At 44.0% G+C, this 23121-nt stretch overlaps 1 protein-coding gene across 1 annotated transcript in view; it reads right to left on the reverse strand.

Annotated features, from left to right (window-relative positions):
• Positions 1-430: 430 nt before the first annotated feature.
• Positions 431-23121, reverse strand: part of GPR155 (G protein-coupled receptor 155) — a 46479-nt gene continuing 23788 nt past the window's right edge. Inside the window, exons 9-17 of the mRNA XM_084799168.1 lie at positions 21551-21635; positions 21364-21454; positions 20137-20347; positions 13666-13770; positions 12398-12534; positions 10633-10728; positions 7985-8049; positions 6657-6794; positions 431-2863 (exon numbers count right to left, since the gene is read on the reverse strand). Of these exons, the coding sequence (XP_084655294.1) occupies positions 2563-2863; positions 6657-6794; positions 7985-8049; positions 10633-10728; positions 12398-12534; positions 13666-13770; positions 20137-20347; positions 21364-21454; positions 21551-21635 (1229 nt within the window). The 3' untranslated portion in view covers positions 431-2562. The remainder of the gene's footprint in view (positions 2864-6656; positions 6795-7984; positions 8050-10632; positions 10729-12397; positions 12535-13665; positions 13771-20136; positions 20348-21363; positions 21455-21550; positions 21636-23121) is intronic.

Here is a 23121-nt window from a genome sequence, read left to right on the forward strand (position 1 = left end):
TGCATGGGTCTGCCCCAGGTCCTCTGCATACAGGTTATGGTTGTGTAGCTTGGTGTTCTTGCGGGGTTCCTAAGCGTAGGAGAGGGGGCTGCCTCTGACTCTTCTGCCTGCTTTTGGGACCCTTTTCCTCCTGCTGGGTTGCCTCACCCCGCCTTGATGTGAGAATATGTGCCTGGTCTTATCATAGCTTGTTATGCGCGTTTGGTTGATGGCCTTGGGAGGTCTGTTCTTTTCTGAGGGGGGGCAGAGTGGGGGAAGGATGGATCTGGGAGAGAGGAGGTGGGGAGGGGAGACCGAGGCGAAACTGCAGTCAGGATGTAATGTATGAGGTAAGAACTGAAAACTGACAGAGAGCTTTGCGAATCCAGGCAGGACTTGTGTGGTATCATCAGCATTATTTGGACTATTCAAGGAAAAGATGTTGGACAAAGCAAGTTAAAATAGGTATTTTATTGAGAAACGTGCTCTCAGTGAGAAAGTAACATACAAATGTTTTCATTTAATAAAATTAGCTTATTCTTAACCCTAAAAACATCGCTTAAAAGCCTTTATCATCTGAAACTGCAAGTCACTCAGATCTATGGTTTTCTTCTAACATCTCCCATGGAAAATAAAGTTTCAGATTCCATTTGTGCAAATAAAAGAGCATACTCAATATAGTTTACTCACAAAACAAATTCCCCCACTTGCATTTGTGTTGCCCGCATGCATGTGAATTCTGTCTTGTGTCACTCGAGGCTGCTAAGGCCGGTGCTTCCCTGGGCATTGGGAGTACAGCGTGGGCATGTCTCTTTCCCTCTAAGTTTTATAGCCACATAGTTCTGCCTAAAGCATCCCAATTCCATCATCATAACATAAAATAAGCATCGTTTCCTTTTAAATACACTAGGCTTCCATGCAAGGTTTTCTTTTAATTATGTATTTGCTACATTAAAGAGGCCAGGGCACTAACCCCCATAAATAAGTTTAAAATAAGTTAGATCATCATTGCTATTTAATAATTAAGTAGCTGTTCAAAGTGTGCAAATTATATGAGGGTAAAGCTTTACCTGAGGCTGTTAGGGTCTGAGCTCGGCTCTTCGAAACCTAACCCCAGTGTAGTGACCTGGAGAAGAGTGGCTCCTGAGAGACAAGGTGTCAAAATGGGACGCGCTCTTCTGAGGGTCAGGAGAGCCAAGCCCTCCCACCACGTGCAGCTCCTCCTGTGGCCTGGAACGGGGGCCTCCCCACCTGAGTGCCTGGCGCCTTTGCCTCGCACCGCCAGCCTCCACACCTGGGAGAAAGCCTTCCTGTTGCTGAGGAGCTATCTAGGCCATGTCATTTTGTTTTCAACGTCTTAATGGACTAAGCAGCATTTAGTAATTTTTAAACTTACAAATTTTTAGACATGGACACAATTTTTTTAAAAAAAGACTAAATTCTAAAGGTAGGAATGCTAGGGTTAGAATTTTAAATTTCTGACTATATACTTTCTTAATGCAGAAAGTAAAGTAGATTTTTTTTCTTCCACAGTATGATACTTTGAAAGTACCAGAAACAGAACATCTCATGGCAATATTTCTTATTTAAATGAATATGTTCAAATTACTTTAAAATTTTAACTTAAAATATTATAGAGATAGCAATAATGTTCTTATCCTCTTCGTATTGGCATACATTATTACTTTAGATAGGAACAAGAAAAGACAAAACTTTAAAATTGGTGTTTTATCAAAAATAAATTTTAAAATTACTTAAAAAAAAAAGTACTGGGGTTAGCTAGGCATAGTGGCACACATCAATAAATCCAGAACTCAGGAGGCTTTTGCAGAAAGATCAGCAGTTCAAAGCCATACTTGGCTACATGAGACCTTGTCTCAAAAACAAAACAGTAGTTGCAATTTTTAAATGGGCAGTAGTTGTCAAAGAAGTGGAAAGAAAAATAAAACCTTTTGCTAGAATAAACGAAAATCTGTTGGTGGAAGTGTTATCGATAAATGTAACATCGTCTTAAGGTTCATTTTGAGAGCAGCAAATGTGGTAGATTTGGCAATTTAAAACAAGCGAGTTGGATGCTAACTTTGAAATTATAATAAACAGTCGCAGAAAGAAATTATATAGGAATATTGGGATGCTGGGCAGTGGTGACAAACACCTTTAATCCCAGCACTCAGGGAGGCGGAGGCAGACAGATCTATGTGAGTTCGGGGCCAGGCTGGTCTACAAAGCGAATCCTGATCAGCCAAGGCTACACAGAGAAACCCTGTCTTGAAAAACAAACAAACAAACAAACAAACAAACAAACAAAAAACCTCAAGACACTGGGACAACTGCAGTTAGCTATAGCAATCATTGTATTCAGCATCAGAACTTTTAACTTCGGGTTTTCTCCTGTCAGTCTCCTGTGTGCTTTATATACACATGAAGTTATAGCATGTCGGTACGGGGTAGGAGTGCGTTTGTCATTTTACAGAGGAGATGACCAAGGCTCAGAAAGGTGACCTGCCCAAGGTCCTGCAGCTTAGAAGTGCCAGATGTGGGGCCAGAGGGTGCGAGTCCACGTGGGGCTCTCTCCTGCGTAAGTTAAGTCTTGGGGGAGAGTGAGGGTGCAGAGGAGTGGCTGATTTCTTTGTAGCTTTCCTGCTGGGGGTTGCTTCCAGTGACAGCAGCAGGACTCTGTTCGGGGCTCCTTTGAAGAAATCTGTAAAACAAGTACTCGTCCCGAAACGAGTATTCATTGGTGATGTGCTGGATGACCCCGCCTTGCACCAGTCTGTCCCCGTAGATCACAGCCTCCCCGCGGTCAGAAGCCAGGCCGACTTCAATCAGCCAGTTCACCAGGTCACAGCCGCAGAAGGTCCCGGCGGAAGTCTTCGTGCCACACCTGTGTGTCAAAGGAATGATTCACCCATGTGTTCTGTAATTCTGGCATCAGCACTGCACGACAGAGGATGAGCAAAGAAAAACACAAAGGAAATAAGGAGAGACAGCGTGATAGTTAAGAGCATGACAGAAATGGACGTGTTCGAAACATGAAGGATTTGTCAGCCTTCCTGACCCTAGAAAGACCCCTCTGGTGAAAAATAAAGTGTGCCAGCAATGCTTGTGAAAACAAACACTGTTAAAAGATGACACAGGTAAGTATATTGCCTGAGAAATAGTCCTTCTGGAGGGGAGCACGTATGGATACGTGTGTATGGTGTATGTAGTAGCTATGTTTATGCATGTTTGAATGTATTGTGTGGGAGGGCACATATATGGACACATACATGTGGAAGCCTGAAGTTGACAATGGGTGATGTTGCTTTCTCCCCACTGTATTTCTTGAGGCAGGGCCTCTTGCTGAACATGAAGCTCACCCATCCCCGACAGTCTAGCTCACCAGACGCCCTGTCTGCCTGCCTCTTGCTGGGGCTACAGGCAGGCCAGCACCGTAGCTGCTCAGCTTTTATGTGGACCCTGGGGTTCCAAATCCAGGCCTCAGGCTCATGAGGCAAGTCCTTTATCTGTGGAGCCCTCTCCCCTGCCCCCAGGAAGCTTTATTTTTCAACTTGGTATAACTTTCAAGAATTTAAACAGCTATGTGTGGCTTATGGGTGCTACGTTGAGCAGCCTAGATCAAGACAGATTTTTACAATTTATTATTTATTTACCTTTTAATTTTATGTGTATGGAAGTTTTGCCCGCATTTATGTCTAGTGGGTACCCAGTGTACATACCAAGGCCAGAGCAGGGCATCAGATCCCCTGGAGCAGGAGTTAACAGATGGTTGTGAGCTGCCATGTGGGTGCTGGGAATCAGACCCAGGTCCTCTGGGAGAGCAGCCAGTGCTCTTAACTGCTGAGCCATTTCTCTAGCCCACCAAGAAGTATCTTTTAATAGCAGCATGACACACACACCGTGTGTGTATGTGTGTGTGTGTGTGTGTGTGTGTGTGTGTGTGTGCGCACGCGCATGCTCACTTGTATGCATGAAATCCGTGCATGTGTGTGGAGGTCTGAGGTCAGTGTTGGTGTCTTTCCTTTACTGGGAAAGAGTCTCACTGGACCTGAAGTTCCCCCATCTGCCTAGCTTGCTTTCTCCCCACTGGGCCTGAGGTTACAGGCACATGGCACTAGTCCAGCTTTCACATGGGTTTTATACACCCAACTCCTTGTGCTTCTGCACTGGGCACTTTAGTGACTGAGCTGTGTCCACAGCTCTCAGTAAGGCCTTCTATCTGCCTTACAGACTCCTCTCTATTATATGACTATTATATTATATGACTATTATAGCTGCACGCCTGTGATCCTAGCGCCTGAGAGGCAGAATCGGGCTGTACTTGTATTAACCTAGTTAAGTTCAACTTTATTTTCAGCTTACCGTTACTCACAAATAGTCTCTTTCCCTCAGCAGCCAGTGCAACCATTTGCTCCATTAGGAAACAGGAAGCAAACAGCTGAGATCTGTCTGACAGCAAACCCAAGGTTTTAAAAGTGTGTTTTGGGACAGGAAAGATAGCTCGCAGTTAGGAGTCCCCAAGGCTCTTCCAGGGGACCCCAGCGCAGTCCCCAGCATCTCCATCAGGCGGCTCACCACGGCCTGTAACTCCAGCTTCACAGGATCTGATGCGCCCCTCCGACCTCCACGGGCCTGCACAGAGACACATGCGCACTAACAAAATAATAAAAGCCAATCTTCTTTAAGAAGCATGCTTTGATTTTAATTTGCTTCTGGATTCTTTTAATATTTGTCTTCCTAATGCAAATTTGGACTGCCTGAAGTATGAGCACATAAAGAAGAGAAAGAAATGCAAAACAAGAAAACCAATTACATGAATTACAAACATTTTCATACAAATGTGCACTAGGCAGCAAGAATCTCCACAAGCATCAATCAAGCCGGGAAATCTAAAGAGCTTGACAACAGGAAATAGAGGGTGAAGAGCAAGATGAAATGACAAAAAGGTGTCGGGGAAAAAAATGAAAGCATTTGATCATAAATACAAAATGTCACATATAACAATTAAGAGAAAAGTTAACATAAAATTTCCCTCAATGTTAGAGGCTGAGTTTGGGCCTTTTTTTCAGGTACAGGCAAATGCCTTCTGCCCCAACCACTAACTGGAGATATTTGATCCTTGATTGCCGTGATCAGGCAGCTGTCACAAGAGCCTGTGGAATGGTACAGACTGTCAGTGAATGTGACAGTGCAAGCTGTAGGTCCGGGGAAGAAGCAGGAATGAGCTGGTTTATACCAGCTGGTGCCCACTCAGCCATCTGGGACCTGGTAGCTCAGCAAATGCTCAGAGTTCTGCTTTCTGACACTTGGCAACCACAGTGACCTGACAGATAATGAGAATGTTCTTTATCCATGCACAGTATCCTGAAATGGTGCTCAGCCTTTCAAGGTAGAAAGGTCGCTCTTCTCCAGAGTTTGTCATTGTCAGTAACTGGACAAGGCTCACCACAGACATTCCGCCATCAACGTCAGACTTTTCTCTAAGGTTTCTTTATTACTATTTTATGCGTGTGAGTGTTGTGCCTGCGTGTGCCTGCTTGGTGCCCAAGGAGGCCAGAGGCGGGGCTCCCCTGAGACTGGAGTTACAGAAGGTCGGGAGCCACCGTGTGGGGCCTGGGGACTGAGACTCTGGGGCTTTGCAAGAACAAGTACTTTCAACCCTCCATCTCTCCAGCCCCCACAGTAGGGGTTTGTTGTTGTTGTTGTTGTTGTTGTTGGGTTTGGGTTTTTTTTGTTTTGTTTTGTTTTTTGTTTTTTGTTTTTTAAAGAAAATAAAATCTGAGGCTTTGAGAGTTAAACTTGCCAAGGTTCACATAGTCAGGGAGTATTAACACTCGGTGAGCCCCTTCCCGTTTCCTCTGCCGGGGCGGCGTTCCTCTGGCTGTCATGGTGGGCATACTGGCCAATGCTTAACACTGGACCACCTTGAACACCAAGCTCCAAGTTTTTAGAAATACACAGAACAGTATTAGGTTCTTTATATTTTTGCTTTGTTTTATATTCCTCTTTTATGACAGCGAAAGCTACCGGCACTGTAATGTTTGATTATTCATAGTTCATCGTTTCCTGCTGCAGCACATTCTGTGCCTTGGGATTAGAAGAATAAATATAATGTCACACAATAATGACTAGGACTTGAGGTGAAATAAAAATCATAGAATTAATTAAGAGGCAGAAAATTCATTTCGTTCTCTTGACAGCATCATTAGTAATAAGCAATGACATAGCACCAGGAGATGAGCATATCAAATTCCTCCTAGGCCCCGTGTTCCTCAGCGAGAGGCACTAATGACCAAGCTAAGAGGATGTTAATACCCTACCACACCTTTACAGCTCACACTTTATACCGAAACCAGAAGCTGCCTGACATTAAATGTAAAAAATCAAAGTGAAGCCGGGCGTGGTGGCGCACGCCTTTAATCCTAGCACTCGGGAGACAGAGGCAGGCGGATCACTGTGAGTTCAAGGCCAGCCTGGTCTACAAAGTGAGTCCAGGACAGCCAGGGATACACAGAGAAACCCTGTCTCAAAAAACCAAAAAAAAAAAAAAATCAAAGTGATATGTCATTTTTATAGTTTAAGAAATAAGCTATAAAAACGACCCACAACTATTAGCTTGTTAAACCCCAGTGTTAGTAATCTGGAATCTCTGTTTCCAAACCCTGTACTGACTTTACCTTCTTTCTCTGACGATGTTTCGGATGCACAGGTCACGGTGATAGTGTACAAATTGTTGACAGGTCATTTTGATTTCCTCAGAAACAGGTGATTCTCTGTTTTCTGCTGTTTCTTTACTGTTCCACAGAAATCCAAGCCTGAAAACCAAAATATAAGCAGGCCATTTCTTAAGGAAAGAAAACAAGCCAGAGAATACCCTATCTGCCTCGCCGGGGAGCTGTTCTAAACCAGCCACCAGAGCTCTGTCATCAACCCAGATTCGTTCATCTCTGAAGTAGAAACGGCCTTGCTTGGACACTTGCGCTCTGAGCAGGGTGGCGTGGGGCTGACCATTTCATACACTCCAGATATGTCTGACCCATTGCAGTTTCTCCCGAGAAATTCCTTCTGTGCTTGGCCTTTTTGAAGCGCAGACATAGCTTAAGCAGGATGCCTCAGATTGCCTCACAAACTAAAACCAAACCCAAACCAACCAAGGTAAGTTAGAGATTGAGCATTCCATTTCACCATTTTCAACGTTAGTACCCCAGAAACAAATGCCAGGCTCTGGAGTATAGCGCACTCGGTCCTGTCCATCCAGCCAACACAACTGTTGACAACGGACTTGGCCAGCACTGTGAAGCTGGTGACTAAGCTGAAGGGCTTTCCTGTCATACTTTTCTTTGAGAAATGATTAGGACCCTTAGCAAAGACATCCTAATGAAGACAATGGTGGCGGCGGTGATGATGACGGAGAAGAAAGGGTGGTGACTATCACCTGGCCTTCATTACAGCGTAGTGGTGTGGATTCCATCAGCACCTCTAGTGCTATGGATTTTGCCTTAAGAGCAAATAAAGAATAAACATTCCCCCCTGCCTCTCTTTCCATCCCCAAGTTGAAACTTTGACCTCGTTATTTTTCATAAAGAAACTTTAATTAAAAGAAAGAACTCTCAAAGTTGAGGAAACCTTTGAGTTTTCTGCAAACTCTCAGTTTGATAGGAAGAGAGAGCCCATTGTCAAAGGGAGAAAAGCAATCAGGTGTAGACGCTAATGGGGACAAAGCGCTGCCTACTTCCATTTCCAAGTTTCATTTAACTATGTATTTAATAGCACAGATATAAGTCACTGCCCATCAATTCTTGTTAAAATGCAAATTACATTGCTGGATTTATAATACTTCTTCCAGTACTTTCCCTGCAATTATCTGCAACAAATACATGATTCCACAGATAACCTTTGTGTGGTATTTAGTTGTCTCCTAGCAGAGATAAAGGTATCAGTGTTTTAATAGGATGGCCTCGTCATCACCTTTAGGTACACAGGCTTATTTTGAAACTGAATTTACCTTCTTTTGAAAGGTAGGATGATTAAATGTTTGTCCAACCCAAAGATTCCAAAGGAAATAAATCCCTAGGGGGAGAAAACAGTTATTCTGTCTGAATTCAACAATAAAACCTTAAGACAGAGATTAAGACATTTAGTGAGTGAGAAAGCAGCCGACAGCGATTAGAGCAACATTTTCCATTCAGCATGCAAAGCAGACCTGAGTGCAGTGCCTGTGGGCACACATGACACCCTGCTCGCTGTTGCCCCCCCCCCATCCTCCCACCACCCCCCTCATTCTGCCCCGGTCATTACGATGGGTGAGAACACCCACTGCTGAGGAACTACTGCATTCGTATGACAACTCACTGCAGAAGAAAAAAACGGAACCATTTAAAGCCTACATGTTTTTGTTTCCCCCTTTTTGAAAAGAAAAAAAATCTCTCTCGCTGTGCCCGAGTACTTATTATTTTTCTCTTGAAACTTCATAACTGTAATTAGCAAGGGCTGTAATATCTAATAATGTAGTTGGGATAGAGTTAGCGCTGTGTTGTGGATATGAAAGGTCCCCCAAGACGTACACATTGCGAGCATGGTCCTTCATGCCCTGGCACATGAAGCCGGAGGGCAGGCTCAGCAGGCAGGAGTGCGGACTGTTCTTCTCCGGCATCTGAGCTCAGTTCCCAGCACCCATGCTGAGTGGCTCAAAAGTGTCTGTAGCTCCAGTTCCCGGGCATCTGACACCCTCATCTGGCCTCCACAGGCCACTGTACTCGCATGCACATACCTACCTTCCCCAGCTGCACCTTAAGGCAGACACACACATAGTTAACAACGTTTAAATATATCACATGAAGGCCTTGCTTGTCTTTACCCTTAAACTATAAATTGTTAGTTTGTCTTTCTTTTTCTTTTTTTTCTTCTAGATCTGAGGATTGAGCCCAGGGCCTTGCAAGCACTCTACCACTGAGCTAAATCCCCAACCCCAAACTATAAATTGTTAGAAGTAAGTATCTCACTATACCAAGTCCTTAAAAGGAGAATGGGCTTGGCATGAGATTCGTGTCTTCTCATGCCTTTGAACTATGTGAGGCATAAACTGTGCGGGCAGCATTTGAAGAACGACATTCCATTAGCTCTGTTCTTGACAGAGCCTTGTGGAATGAAGCTTGCTTAGTCCCTGTCCTGGCTTGGCTCAGCCTGGAGCGGGCATTCTGAATGCAAAATGCTAAGGAGGCCTGTGAATCTTCAGCCTAGCAGTCTGCAGTGGGATAATGTCAGATCTTAATTGGTGTCACAAAGTAAGAGTGGTGTCAGGTGGCCTGGGTGCCCATGCTTGTTTGTAATAAACTGATTACACAATGTTTCTTTATACTTTGCTGGTTTTCTTCCAATAACAATGTCAAAAACAAACAAGAAATATGTGGAGTGGCTAGTGGAAGGCAAAAACATGTAGGGGCATAAACTAACTAGTTTTAACTACCTAATACGGCAAAATATTTCAAATTTAATAGACAATGATTTCTAACACCGTATTTTTCAAGTTGATATTCAGTTTATGAATGAATATTCTCTAATAAAAAACTATGGGTTTGAGTTGGGGACGTGGTTCAGTGTAGAACACTTGTCTAGTGTGCACACAACCCTGAGTGAAATCCAATCCCTGGCACCATAAGAAAGAAAGGAGGGCCGGGCATGGTGGCACACACCTTTAATCCCAGCACTCGGGAGGCAGAGGCAGGCAGATCGCTGTGAGTTCGAGACCAGACTGGTCTACAAAGGGAGTCCAGGACAGCCAAGGCTACACAGAGAAACCCTGTCTTGGGAAAGAAAGAAAGAAAAGAGAGAGAGAGAGAAAGAGAGAGAGAGAGAGAGAGAGAGTAAAAAGAAAGAAAGGGTAAGAAAAGCAGGCTGATGCTAAGATCAAAGTTTAAACTTTGCGCATAAAATATTTCCCAATTAGTAAGCTGTTATTTTCCTTAAATAGCTCTTTTTGTCTCCATGCTAGGGACTGAACCCAGAGCCGTCTGAACACCAGGCCTTAAACACCAAGGTTAATAGCATCATGACAGGAGGATGATAGTATTTATTTGTGCGTATTTTGGTGTTTACATGCAATAATGAATGTAAAAGCCTTAACCATGGTTGGTACATGGTAGACTCTCAAGGACAGGCTACCAATCTCTGTGCTAAAATGTATTTACACATCACATCATTTTAAACACACTGATTTAAGTCCCTGTCATTCAAAAAAAAAAAAAGGCATATGATGTGTAGTTGTGTAAGTGTCCAAACTAAAGACTCAGAGAAGCAAATTATTTTCCAAAGTGAGTCCTTAAGATCATAAGAAGTTTAAGAAGAATTTGAGGACATCTTGTTCCTACTTAAATTATCATTCTCATCTCAACACCAAAGCAAAAAAAAAAAAAAGTATTTGGTATTTCTGGTGGAAACACTCAGTGTACATTCTGATGACTTCAACCAATATAATAACTCCTCTCTACGGGGAGACGGGCCGCAGCTGTCAGCTGTCGTCACGCGTGCCAGCAGCTGACAAACAAACTAAACCCTTTTGATTTAAAAGAAAACAACATCTGCACCCCACCCGCCCCCCAATCAACTCACCCAAGAAACAGAGCCCCCCCCCCTCAGTTCTCAGGAAATAAATACCTGGCCAAAGTTAAACACAGCACAGAAGAACTGCAACTCAACGTAGAGTCGTCCAGTCTCGTGGTTGAACAGCCACCACAAACAACTAGAGAGATTCTGTAAAGGTTGGGGGGAGGGAAGGGGCACTTGAAAATTAAGCACAAGAATCATTTCTCTCCATGCCACACGCACGCGCAGTATAACTTATCTCGCTAACAATTAGGGGGAAGGAGTGAAGGAAAAAACATCAAGAGAATGTAGAAGCCGTGTCGTTCAAACAAGAGGTTTCAAACTCTCCTCTTGACAGATGCCACTCACCAGGGTCTATTCTGATCAGATCTGAAGGGAGAAGACATGAGCCATAATACAGAAGCTTACATAACATATCAGGGCTGCCGACTAGCCTACACAGGACGGGTTTTAAAATTAGTCTGACACAATGAAAACAATTATATCACTGAGCAGCGGTTCTTGGCAGCAGTTCTTTTTTTTTTTTTTTTCTTTTTCTTTTTTTTTTCTTTTTGCCCTTTGTTCTTCGATGGCCGTTAAGTGTTGCTGGCAAATATCATGCTGCGTAATGAGCGTCCAAGTGTGAAGAGGATGCAGAGGCTTTGGGACCCCCTCCCATCTCTGGGGAGGTCACACTTGAGAACCATCCTAAGGAGGTGTGTGTAACAACTGATGACTCACAAACGAGGATAACAAAGAAAAACCCTTCTATACTTAAAGAAATGTACACAGTAAAGTAAAGTACTGTACTCATAAAAGAAGAACCCGTCAGTGTTTGGGGCAGCCATGAGGACTCTATAGAGACACACTAACCCTTTGGAAAAGAATCTGTGTCACAGAAATATTTATAGACTTTGATGCGAGTTTCTCAAATTTGGGAGCTTAGCAGTAGGAAGTATAATGTCTGGAGGTGTTTATTATAACATTTTAAAGAACTATGAACAACTAATAAAGAGTATTTGAATAAATTATGATGTTGCTTTTCTGGGGCTATTGGGAAATAATTTAAAGCAATAGCTTCGAACACTTCAGCCAAGCAGCCTTGCTTGACACGGGTGAAAAAAAGTAACCTAGACGCCTGAACGTACTATTACAACCATGCAGAGTGTGCTAAAAACATTAGCAGGCGGGGCTGAGGATAGAGGTCAGAGGTCAATCTCCAGCACAAAAAGACTAACAATGAAAAAGGAAAAATTAGAAGGCATTAGTATGATGGGTATTCTTCTTGTTTTCTCTACAGTATGAAAAAATTTTAAAAGATTTATGTATATGAGTGTATGCCCGTGTCCTGTATGTTCACCATGTGTTTGCCTGGTGCCCACAGAGGCCAGAAGAGGGCATCAGATCCCCTGGAGCTGGAGGTTCAGACAGTGGTTGCAGATGCTGAGAACCAAACTTGTATCCTCCGCAAGAGCAGCAAGTACTCTTAACTGCTGAGCCATCTCTCTAGCCCCTAAAATTACTTTTTAAAGTTTATTCGAAAAGTATCTTTAGAGAGATAATTTAGCTGTTTGTGCACTGCACACATCAGGAAAATACCCTTTTCTTTTGATGAATTCCAGGCTCAAGGGTATAGAACAAGTCAGTGACGGTAAAGAGGACAGATCCTTGGGGTGCTTGGGCAATAGAGTAAAAAAATTCATTCTTTGTCCCCTTCCTCGTGATGTGTCCCCTTCCTCAGATGACCCTACCAACAATACTTCTGCAAAACAATTTCTCTGAGAGAAGCCAAATAGTTAAAGAAACAACCCCAAATAGAAGCCGAAGAAACGCTTACAGCAAACAAGCCAATGATGAGGAGCAAACACAGCAGGACATGCCGCGTCAGCTGCGGGTCTCCACTCTGCAGATGCTGCTCTTCTTCCTGGGCCAGGACGCAGCTCTGGGACTCGCAGCGACTCACACAGTGGTCAGCTACAAAACAGTGAGCACAGGTGTGATTGTTTCAAACCCCTAACGACTTTCCAAGAGAAACAGCACAGACGTACGCTCAGCTAAGAACCGGGACCTAGCTGTCGGCAGCCATGGAGAATGCCCTCAGGTTATGTTGGAGACTCCTCATTGTAGAGTCTCTCTGAAAATGCACAAGTAGAACGTAGTGGTTCCTTCTATATAGTTAACAAAGGTCTCTGTCTACAAAATTTATGTTATAATCCCAGCACTTGCGGGGCAGAGGCAGGTGGATCTCTGAGTTCGAGGCCAGCCTGGTCTACAAAGTGAGTCCAGAACAGCCAGGGCTACACAGAAGAACCCTGTCTTGAAAAAAATTGTTATATAATTATGATACATAATTTAGACATACTTCATATAGCTTACATATAATTTTAAAGGTTGACTTAATAAAGTTTCATCTGTGAGAAATCCGCATAAGCCACAAACACCCTATTATGTCCTATTTTGACAAACCATGAAACAAATGTACTATTACCTCTTGAGTTTCATTAAAGACCCTAACTAATAAACTAGTGCTGGTCCTAGAGAATAAAGCGAGGGTCAGCCTCAGCTTTTAAAATAAGAAAGAAGACCAAACTTCAATCTTTGTGCATTTTGAGGCCAGCCTGGTCTACAAAGCGAGTCTAGGACAGCCAGGGCTACATGAGAAACCATGTCTCAGAAAGCAAAACAAAACCAAAAAATTAAAAATTTAAATTTTAAATGAGTGTTCTGTGTCTATGATTATGATCTTATTATAATTTTCCCCCTTCTTGTTGGAGACATATTCTTTGTTTTAAAGATTTATTTATTACTTATACAGTATTCTGCCACACGTGTGCCTGCCCACCACAAGAAGGCACCAGATCTCATTGTAGGTGGTTGTGAGCCACCATGTGGTTGCTGGGAATTGAACTCGGGACCTTCGGAAGAGCAGCTGGTGCTCTTAAGCTCTGAGCCATCTCTCCAGCACCCTGGAGACATATTCTTAAGGCGTGTTCTACAAGGCACGGCTTCAGTAGAAAGCCTGTGCGGTACTCTTCTCACATACAGTATAGTGAAGCGCCTTCTTTCACCCACCTAAGTCCATCCTCACAGTAAGGGCTTACTTACTCTTCTCAAAGGAAGAAGGCATAGGCCCACTGGCACTTGCGTTTGTCACTGGCTCTACTGATGAACAGTGTACTCCACCATTTCCCAAGGAGCAAGAACAGCAACCTAGAAAGATGAAATAGCACGTGAAGGTAGAGCCCAGCCACAACAGAAACGCACAAGTTCAAAGGGTGCCAACCCGTGGCCACGCCCCTACGCTGTCTCCCTGGCAACCTTTTCTGGACGGGAGCATATCCAGGTGTGCCTATACAGCAGTGGGCAATTAAACAAATGACCAGAGCCCTTACAACACAACGGCTCTGCTGATTACCGTGGAAAAGTCAAACCAATGGCGTCCTCAATGGAAGTCACCTGCGCCTTGGACTCTCCATCCGCCCGCCCCAGCTATCAGGCAAAGGCGGCCCCTTGTTTCTAGACAGTTCTTTATCATTTCCCTGAAGCACCCAGATCCTACGAGTCTGGAAGAGGCGGTCGAAGCGGGTCTCCACCTTTTTCCCTTCACGCACGCACGCCGAAGCTCTGGCTGGTTTATGGGCAGGCTGCTCTACATGAACCACAGTGAGACGCCTGCTACACGGCTGTAATTTTCCTGGTTTTATTATGTTTGTAAACGTGTTTATTTATATATTTATTTCTTCAGACAATTTTTTTACAGTTATATAGGCATGGTGCTTCCTGACAAGGACTGCAATATTAACAGAATAATAACTTCAGTGGTAAGCCATTAAAATGTACATGCTAGAAAAATGAGTAATAGTTAGGCTTAACCTCTCATTGATAATATGCTTAAGTTCTTCTATGATATACGTAAAAGCGAAAGGATTTGAAAGTGTAAAAGCTATTATCTATAAGCCATTACAAATGCTTTTTAATTAAGCTAATAATGCCACCTCAAGGTTAAAAAGAGAACCACAGAATAACAGAAAAGAAAACAAGTTATCACCAAAAATGTGAGGGTTTAAATAATAAAATTACAAAAGATATATAAAATATAAAACAAGAAAATATATGAGGCCAGTACATCGCAATGACATACCTACAAGGAATAAATGCATGTGTGCATACACATGTGTACATAAATAAACAATATGGCCTCTGTAAAAAAGAAAAACTACTTTGCAGTTTCTTCATTCAAATATAAAGGCTAATCAGTAGCCCATCAGCTTTCTTTTTATTAGCCAAACATTTTTTATTAAACAAATGATGTTTTGTTTATTTTTAAGATTTACATATTTCTGTTTTATGTGCATGAGTATTTTGCCTACATATATGTATGTGTACCATATGTATGCCTGGTGTGCAAGGAGACCAGAAGAAGGCACCTGATCCCCTGAGCCTGGAATTACAGATAGTTGTGAGGCACCATGTAGGCGCCGGGAACTGAACCCAGGCCCACTGCAAGAGCAGCAAGTGCTCCTAACCACGGAGCCAGCCCTCTCCAGCCATATTACCCAGGTCTAGATCACATACTAAAATAGTGTGATCCTAAATTTCCCACTATTTATAATGCAAAAGTCATAGGTCTCGAGGCCAGCCTGGTCTACAAAGTGAGTCCAGGACAGCCAAGGCTAGCACAGAGAGGCCCTGTCTCAAAAAGCCAAAAACAAGCAAGCAAACAAGAAACACTGCAATGAAAGTAGTATTATAAATAAGGAGACAAAAATATAAGTATTGCAAGTTTCCTGTGGACGCAGCAGATAAGCTGTCCTATTTACAATATAGGCTCAAATTAGTTTTCTTGCTGGTGATGATGGCGACAGGGCTTAGAGTCCATGGTTCAGTCTTTTGCTGTTTCTAGAAGCCAGGGGAAAGGTAAATGCCCAAGTCTCCCAGGGGTCTCTTACAACCAACCCTTCTTCAGTGCTTCCCAGAGGTGTTGACCTTTGGCAGCCATCCTAAAACATTCCCGCAGGAAGACATGGCCGCTATCTAAAGGTGGTGGCCTTCTACTCCGTCCCCACATCAGATTGGTTTAGAGAATATATGGCAGAGTGCTAAGGAAGTGAAGAAGGGAAGGAGGCTGGGCGTGATCGAAGCAGAATCCTGGGGTTAGGGAAAGCAGCACGCAGCATTTCAGTGAAGATGTCACGGAACTTCAGCTTTGAAAGGAAGATGGCCAAAAAGCTCGAAAGAATCAAATTCCGATGATGTCATCACAAATCGAGAGTGAGCCCACGTTCAAGGGCTCTGCAGCAAGAGCCGGAAGAGAGGTGAGAAACTCACAATCGGGGGTGTAGCACGTAGAGTTCAGTAGTGTACACAGGAAGGGAGGCGAGAAACACACAAGTGCCAGTCTGGGGTGTAGCACAGAGAGCTCAGTAGTGCACACAGGAAGAGAATGAAGACCAGGGGCCGAGCAGAACACTCTGGATTGCAGGGCCCTGAGGGTCTTGACCTGCACCGCAGCAGGAACCTGATATGGCCAGAGTTCCGTGAGGAAAGTTAGTTTGGCCATTTAACATGAGCTAGACTGGACCCAGGAATGACGGGGGACAGGGAGTCCTGTGACAAGGGAACTCGAAGGATCTAGCAGACACTGGAAAACAGAGGTCAGGGGAGATGCTGGACCCCCATGCATGGGCAACTACTTGCTCTGATTGGCTCCTTTGCTTGAGAGGGAAACTAGTGAGCTTTGCTTAGAAATCCGGAAAAACAGACACGGGAGGAGCGTGTCTGAAAATAAAGAAGTCAGGAAGAGACTGGGCTAGGGAAAGCTGGAAGTAGACCCAGAGAAATGGGTTTACTCTATTTCCTGTGACTCACAAATTCCACCTTTAGAAGAGTCTCGCTGGGTACTCAAGGATGTCTGAATACAGATGCCCACTGATGCGTCCCTCCCAACAGAGAAATGCTTTACGCAAATTAAATGTCTCTCGGCAGGGAAAGAGATGAATAAAATGTGGGATAGCTACCCACTGCAGGTGGTGCTGCCCCTGGGTCGGTGGTTCCAGGAGCTATGAGAAAGCAGGCTGAGCAGGCTACGAGGAGCAAGTCAGGAAGCAGTGCTCCTCCCTGGCCTCCCAGGATAACTGGACTACACACTGTAGGATGAAATGAACCCTCCCTTCCCAGAGTTATATTTGGTCATGGTGTTCCATCACAGCAGTAATCAGGGTTCATGAGGTGTTGGTGTGACAGACCCTGCCATGCTCTGCAGAGGACTGTGGAAGGACTTTGGAATTTGGGAATGAAAAAGCCTTTCAGTGCTCAAAGCTCAGTGGGCTGTTCTGTGGGAAGTCAGAAAATAACGCTGAGAGAAATACGGACAATGGAAACCTGGTCTGTGAACTTTTGAAAAGACGCCTGAGACTACTGGGACCATTGAATATTTTGAATTAGGACTGTGTAGTTCTGGGCAGCTGGGGCTGAAGGAGACCAGCACCACTGGAGTGAACCTTTGCTTTACCAAGGCAACTGGTGCTGCCCAGCTGGGTCTGAGAAACGATCTGTAGTTAAGAAGAGACCAGCCTCGCTGGGTGTGGTGCCGCACGCCTTTAATCCCAGCGCTCGGGAGGCAGAGGCAGGTGGATCACTGTGAGTTCAAGGTCAGCCTGATCTACAAAGTGAGCCCAGGACAGCCAAGGATACACAGAGAGACCCTGTCTCAAAAAAAATAAAACAAAAACAAAACGAAGAAGAAGAAGAAGAAGAAGAAGAAGGAGAAGGAGAAGGAGAAGGAGAAGGAGAAGGAGAAGGAGAAAAAGGAGAAGAAAGAAGGGACCAGCCTCGTTGCGGTGAAATCTGGGAAGTGTTTGCTCAGCATCCTCACACAGAAAGCTGTGGTCCAGAGGCCTGTACTTGGTACTAGTAACTGAACTTGGTGATGTATAAGAGTCTTGTGTGGGGGGGGCGACTACTGGTCTTAAAGGCACAAAGGGCTCCTGGGGAGGAACTGGGGTGGCACCATGAGAGGCCAGCGGAGGCCTTGAGTGAATTTGCAGCCTCAGTGAAGTAGAAGCCCCAAGATTAAAGGGGCCGTGGCGAGAAGCTGAGGCTTGGCACCCCGTGACAGGGTCAGAGTCCCTGAAGAGAGCTTGGGAGAGGCTATTGGTAAAATCGCAGCCCAGTTGCAGGAGAAACCCCATCATTTTAGGGATGCCAGTGCCACAGGACGGCCACCAAGGGCAGCAGCAGCTGAAGAGTGGAGCTGGCCTAAGCCCAGGAGATAAGCTGTGTGTGTTGTGGCAAGCCCTGTGGAGCTCAGATTGTGAGTCCTAGATGTTTGACATGGCTGGATTTTGCTTTTGCTTTGATCTGAATGTGACTGTGACCTGGTTCTCTCTTGGAGTAAGAAAATATTTAACTTATTTTTAATTTTACAGGAGCCTTGGTTATTTTAGAGACTTTGGAATTTCATTTTTATTTTATCTATCTATCTGTCTGTCTGTCTGTCTATCTATCTATCTATCTATCTATCTATCTATCTATGCCACTAGGCCCAGCGAGACTTTGGAATTTTAGAGAGACAGTTTTAAAGAGACTGAACTTTTAAAAGTATTTTAATTATTAAAGACTGTGGGGATTTTAAAAGTTGGAATGTTTTATATTGTGGTACTAATATTAAGATCTTGGAAATGATTAAGAAAGGAAAAGGGAGCCAGGCATGGTGGCGCACGCCTTTAGTCCCAGCACGTGGGAGGCAGAGGCAGGTGGATATCTGTGAACTCAAGGCCAGCCTGGTCTACAAGTGAGTGCAGGACAGCCAAGGCTACACAGAGAAGCCTGTCTCAAAAAACCAAAAAAGAAAAAAAAAAAAAGGAAAAGGTTTTGGTTTAACGGCGATATGTTTGTGTGTCAAGGTGACAGGAAGTCAGTCATGCTGCCAGTTTTATGTTAACTTGATGCCAGTAGAGTCATTCTGGAAGAGAGAACGTCAGTTGAGAAAATGCCCCCACCAAGCTGATCATTGAGCAAGCCTGTGGTGCAATTTCTTGACTGATGACTAATGCGGAAGGGTCTAGCTCACTGTAGGTGGTACCATCCCTGGGCTGGTGGCCCTGGGTGTTGTAAAAAAGGCTGAAAGCCAGAGAGCAACACTCTTCGAGGTCCACTATGTCAGCTCCTACCTTAAGTTCCTGCTCTGACTTCCCTGGGTGATGAACTACATGCTGTAAAATAAAATAACCAAGCATCTGTCATAGAGGCCACTCAGGCTCTGTGGCAATAAGTCAACTCAGCCATTCGAGAGTGAACACAGCTGCAGACAACGGGTAAGTGGATGGTTGTGACTACATCCCACAACGCTGTAGATGGGATTCAAATTTCATAGAAAACTCTCTTAGGTTATTATCAATTTTTAAAATATAAAATAATGATTATTTTTAACTGAGAAACTACACAAAATTAGGTGCTAAGTCTGATTTGGCTTGTGGGCTACAGTTTGTAGAAGGATAATTTCTATGATTAACCTTAAGTTTAGTTAGGTCTCTCTTTAAAATTCATTTTATTGATGGCACTTGTCTGATAAAATTTTGTTAAAGTAGTAAATGTTTATATTCCTAGGAAGGATGTTCCTTCCTTTTACTTCTTCCAAAATTCTCTGGTCAAAGCTAGAGACGTGGCTTAGAGGTGGAACACTTTCTGAACATGTGCTGAAGTCCTGGGTTCAATCCCCAGCACTGAAAAGGGGCATGGCGGCTCATGTCTGTCATCCCAGCATTCAGGAGGCTTAAGCAGGAGGATCAATGATTTGAGGCCCAGCCTGGGTTACAGAGTAAGACCCTGTTCCAGCCAGCCAGACAGCCAGACAGCCAGACAGTCAGCCAGTCAGCCAGACAGCCAGACAGCCAGTCAGCCAGCCAGCCAGCCAGACAGACAGACAGACAGCTAGTCAGCCAGACAGCTAGACAGCCAGTCAGCCAGACAGCCAGACAGCCAGACAGACAGTCAGCCAGACAGCCAGACAGCCAGACAGCCAGTCAGCCAGACAGCCAGACAGACAGACAGACAGACAGACAGACAGACAGCCAGTCAGCCAGCCAGCCAGCCAGCCAGACAGACAGACAGACAGCCAGACAGCCAGTCAGCCAGACAGACAGACAGATAGCCAGCCAGCCAGCCAGCCAGCCAGACAGACAGTCAGCCAGACAGCCAGACAGCCAGTCAGCCAGCCAGCCAGCCAGACAGTCAGCCAGTCAGCCAGCCAGCCAGCCAGCCAGTCAGCCAGCCAGACAGACAGACAGTCAGCCAGCCAGCCAGCCAGCCAGCCAGTCAGACAGACAGACAGACAGCCAGTCAGCCAGACAGCCAGACAGACAGACAGCTCTCTTGGAAGCTTAGAATCCAACAAAACATTAATCTCAGATTAATAAATGAAGCGATGGAAGAATGAAGCTCTAGGAACTATTCAAGTTGTTCACTTGACAAATACCTATAACATTCAGAGAAGTGTGGTAAATTTCCATTAAACAAAAACACTTAGGATACATGTGACAGTTTTTGTTTGTTTTAAAATATACGTAGGGCTCATACTTGTTTCTGGAATGGAACTCGGGAAGAGTTCTGGTTCATTTGTCGGTGCCGGGCTTTCCTCAAACATAGTGCTTCCAGGCTCTACTGGCTTGTGGTTCTGAGATTGGCCGAAACCTTCATAGTGGCCAGCTTGGGTGGTGCGGTTCATGCACATGAGTGACACACCAGCTATCAGAATGCTGCAGAACAGGGTGACTGCTGTGGTGATCATCTGCCAGCATCAGAAAAAGATGTTAGGCCAGTTCTCATACTCTCATCTTAATAACCTTAGTACAATAGGTTTAAGAACACTTTTTGTGGGGTTGGAGAGATGGCTCAGTGGTTAAGAACACTGGCTGCTCTTCCAGAGGACCTGGGTTCAATTCCCGGCACCCACATGGCAGCTCACACCTGCCAGGAGATCTGATACCCTCATACAGATGTACATACAGGCAAAACACCAATGCACATAAAATAAAAATAAATAAGTCAAAAAATTTTAAACACCTTTTTGATAGAAAAATGTATTTGTATGGCTTTAATTACTACAGAACAATGTTTCTTCAAAATGGGTAGGAGTATGGAAGGAATGAGACTTACTTATAAAGAAATTATAGTTTGCCTTTAATCATACAAGTTTCTTAGATGTCTCATTGTACAGCAAGTGGCTAACAACATAGTCACTGTTTTCCTTTAAGTAACCAAATGATTTCTTTCAGACCCTTTATCACTTCTGAATGCTGCGTACGGTTCAACCACACTTCAGTGAATAGAGGCTTTCTTATAGAAATGACCATTAAAAAGTATGGCTAATATTTACGAGTACCAGCTGGACGTGATATTAGTGTTAAGTTCTTTTTACGTAAATAAAAATTTTAAAATAACCAAACTGTAAGCATTTAGAAATCTTCAGGTAAAAATGTTCACATCTTGATGTGTCACAAGATCATATAAAATCACCAACGCCTTATACAATAAATTAAAATATATTTTCGGGGGCTGGAGAGATGGCTCAGTGGCTAAGGGCATCACCTGCTCTTCCAGAGGTACTGAGTTCAATTCCCAGCAACCACATGGTGGCTCACAACCATCTATAATGTTATCTGATGCCCTCTTCTGCAGATAAAACACTCACATACAATAAATACAATATCTTTTCAATCTAATTTTAATATAATTACACCGAAGTATGCAAACTAGTTAAATAGAGATGTTCTCGAAAGGGAACTGCCAATAAACTCTTCCTACCTGCTCTTTTCCATAAAAGAAGGCTGAGTCGATGCTGTCTCCACTGTGTTTTCCAGTTACCAGCAACACACCAACGAGGAGCGCGGGTATGCTGTGAGCAGCCGTTGAGAGAGAGAGAGAGAGAGAGAGTGAGAACAAGCAGCTCTGCATACGGAAACCCACCAGCAAACAGGAAACGGCCACTCACCCCCAGCCAGATATGATGATGATTCCCACGGGGATCTGTATACTCTCACGCTTTTTTAAAAGAAACAAAGAAACTGCTAGAAGGCCTAGGAACAAGAAATCAAGATTGTAAAAGAAATAATGACTCCTCCTGACCCTGAGCAGAATCGCAGCACTTTACTCTCTAGGGCAGCAGCACACTTATTTGGGTACTCTCTGGTCCAGTCTCTATTTGCCTTAGTGACCTTGTGTGGCTGGCTTTTGAGTAGCCCAGCTGAGCCGACAGCTTTCCTCCACTTCCCGAGTCCTGAGGTTGCAAGTGTGCACCACCATGATTTTTTTTTTAAAGAGTAGTCTAGATTTTGCTCCAAAATTTCCTCTTTATAAATACATGTTGTTTGAAGCAATTTTCTTTTCTTTTTTTCTTTTTGTTTTTGTTTTGTTTTGTTTTGTTTCAAGACAGGGTTTCTTTGTGTAATAGCCCTGGCTGTCCTGGACTTACACTGTAGACCAGGCTGGCCTCGAACTCACAAAGATCTGCCTGCCTCTGCCTCCCAAGTGCTGGGATCAAAGGTGTGCGCCCCCACGCCCAGCTTTGAAGCAATTTTTCTAAATTAAAAATAATTTGAGTTTTCTTTCCTAGAATCATCATTTCTATACACAAATCTGATTTTACTGAAGGATTTCTTCTCAGAAAGCCACAGTGGCCTGTTGTTGTTGTTGTCTGTCTGTTTCCATTTATGCGATTAGAATCTAAGTTGAATTGGAAAAGTTAACTGTACGCAGAACACTTCTCAGAGTGATCCCATTTTATCGGTGCTAAGAAGCGTAAAGATTTCTTACCCAGGTTAGGTTTTGGAAAATGCTTCAAACGCAGGGCTGAAGCTTTATAACAATATGATATAAACTTTATACAAATGTGGCACAAACCTAACACAGACATACATATTTCAAGCTTGTTTGTTTTGTTTTTTGAGGCTGGGTTGCTAGGTGGCCCAGCTGTCCTTAAACTCCCGGCCCTCCTGCCTCAGCTTTCTGAGTGCCGAACTGACAGACACGCTCCACCACACCCAGCTTATTCAACTTCTTGAATGTTCCATATGCCTGATGCTGTCCTTTGTACACGTGGCACTTCACAGGCTCCACAAGGCTACAGAGTCTGAGCGCTGTAGGACGGAGGAATGTGGGAGAAGCAAGGGCTTGCCAGGGCTGCAGAGGGCAGAGTGCCGCAGAGACCCAGCCATTGGGGAGCACAGCATGAACTTCTGAAACTGTCCTGGGATTCCTACGATGTATTTTTCAGCATCTGGTAATACTATGTCTTTAAAGAGTTTTTCAGTCTTTTGGCATAGTCTCAACGATAATCACCTGTGTCCACCTTATAAATTAAATAGTCTCATTACTCAGAACTTAGATTTTGCTTTATATATTGAGTGTGAGCCAAGTGGAGGCCTAAAGATGTTACACTGTACAGTCAAATGAAGACTCTCTCGTAGTTTGAGGAAAGAGAGTGAAATAAACCACATTACAACTCTGTATGTGGAAGTAACTGAAGCTAACCTAAAAACAAAACAAAAAACGGGGGCAGAGTTC

Source organism: Acomys minous (genome assembly GCF_964271855.1).
Source record: "Acomys minous genome assembly, chromosome: 10".
NCBI lineage: Eukaryota > Metazoa > Chordata > Mammalia > Rodentia > Muridae > Acomys > Acomys minous.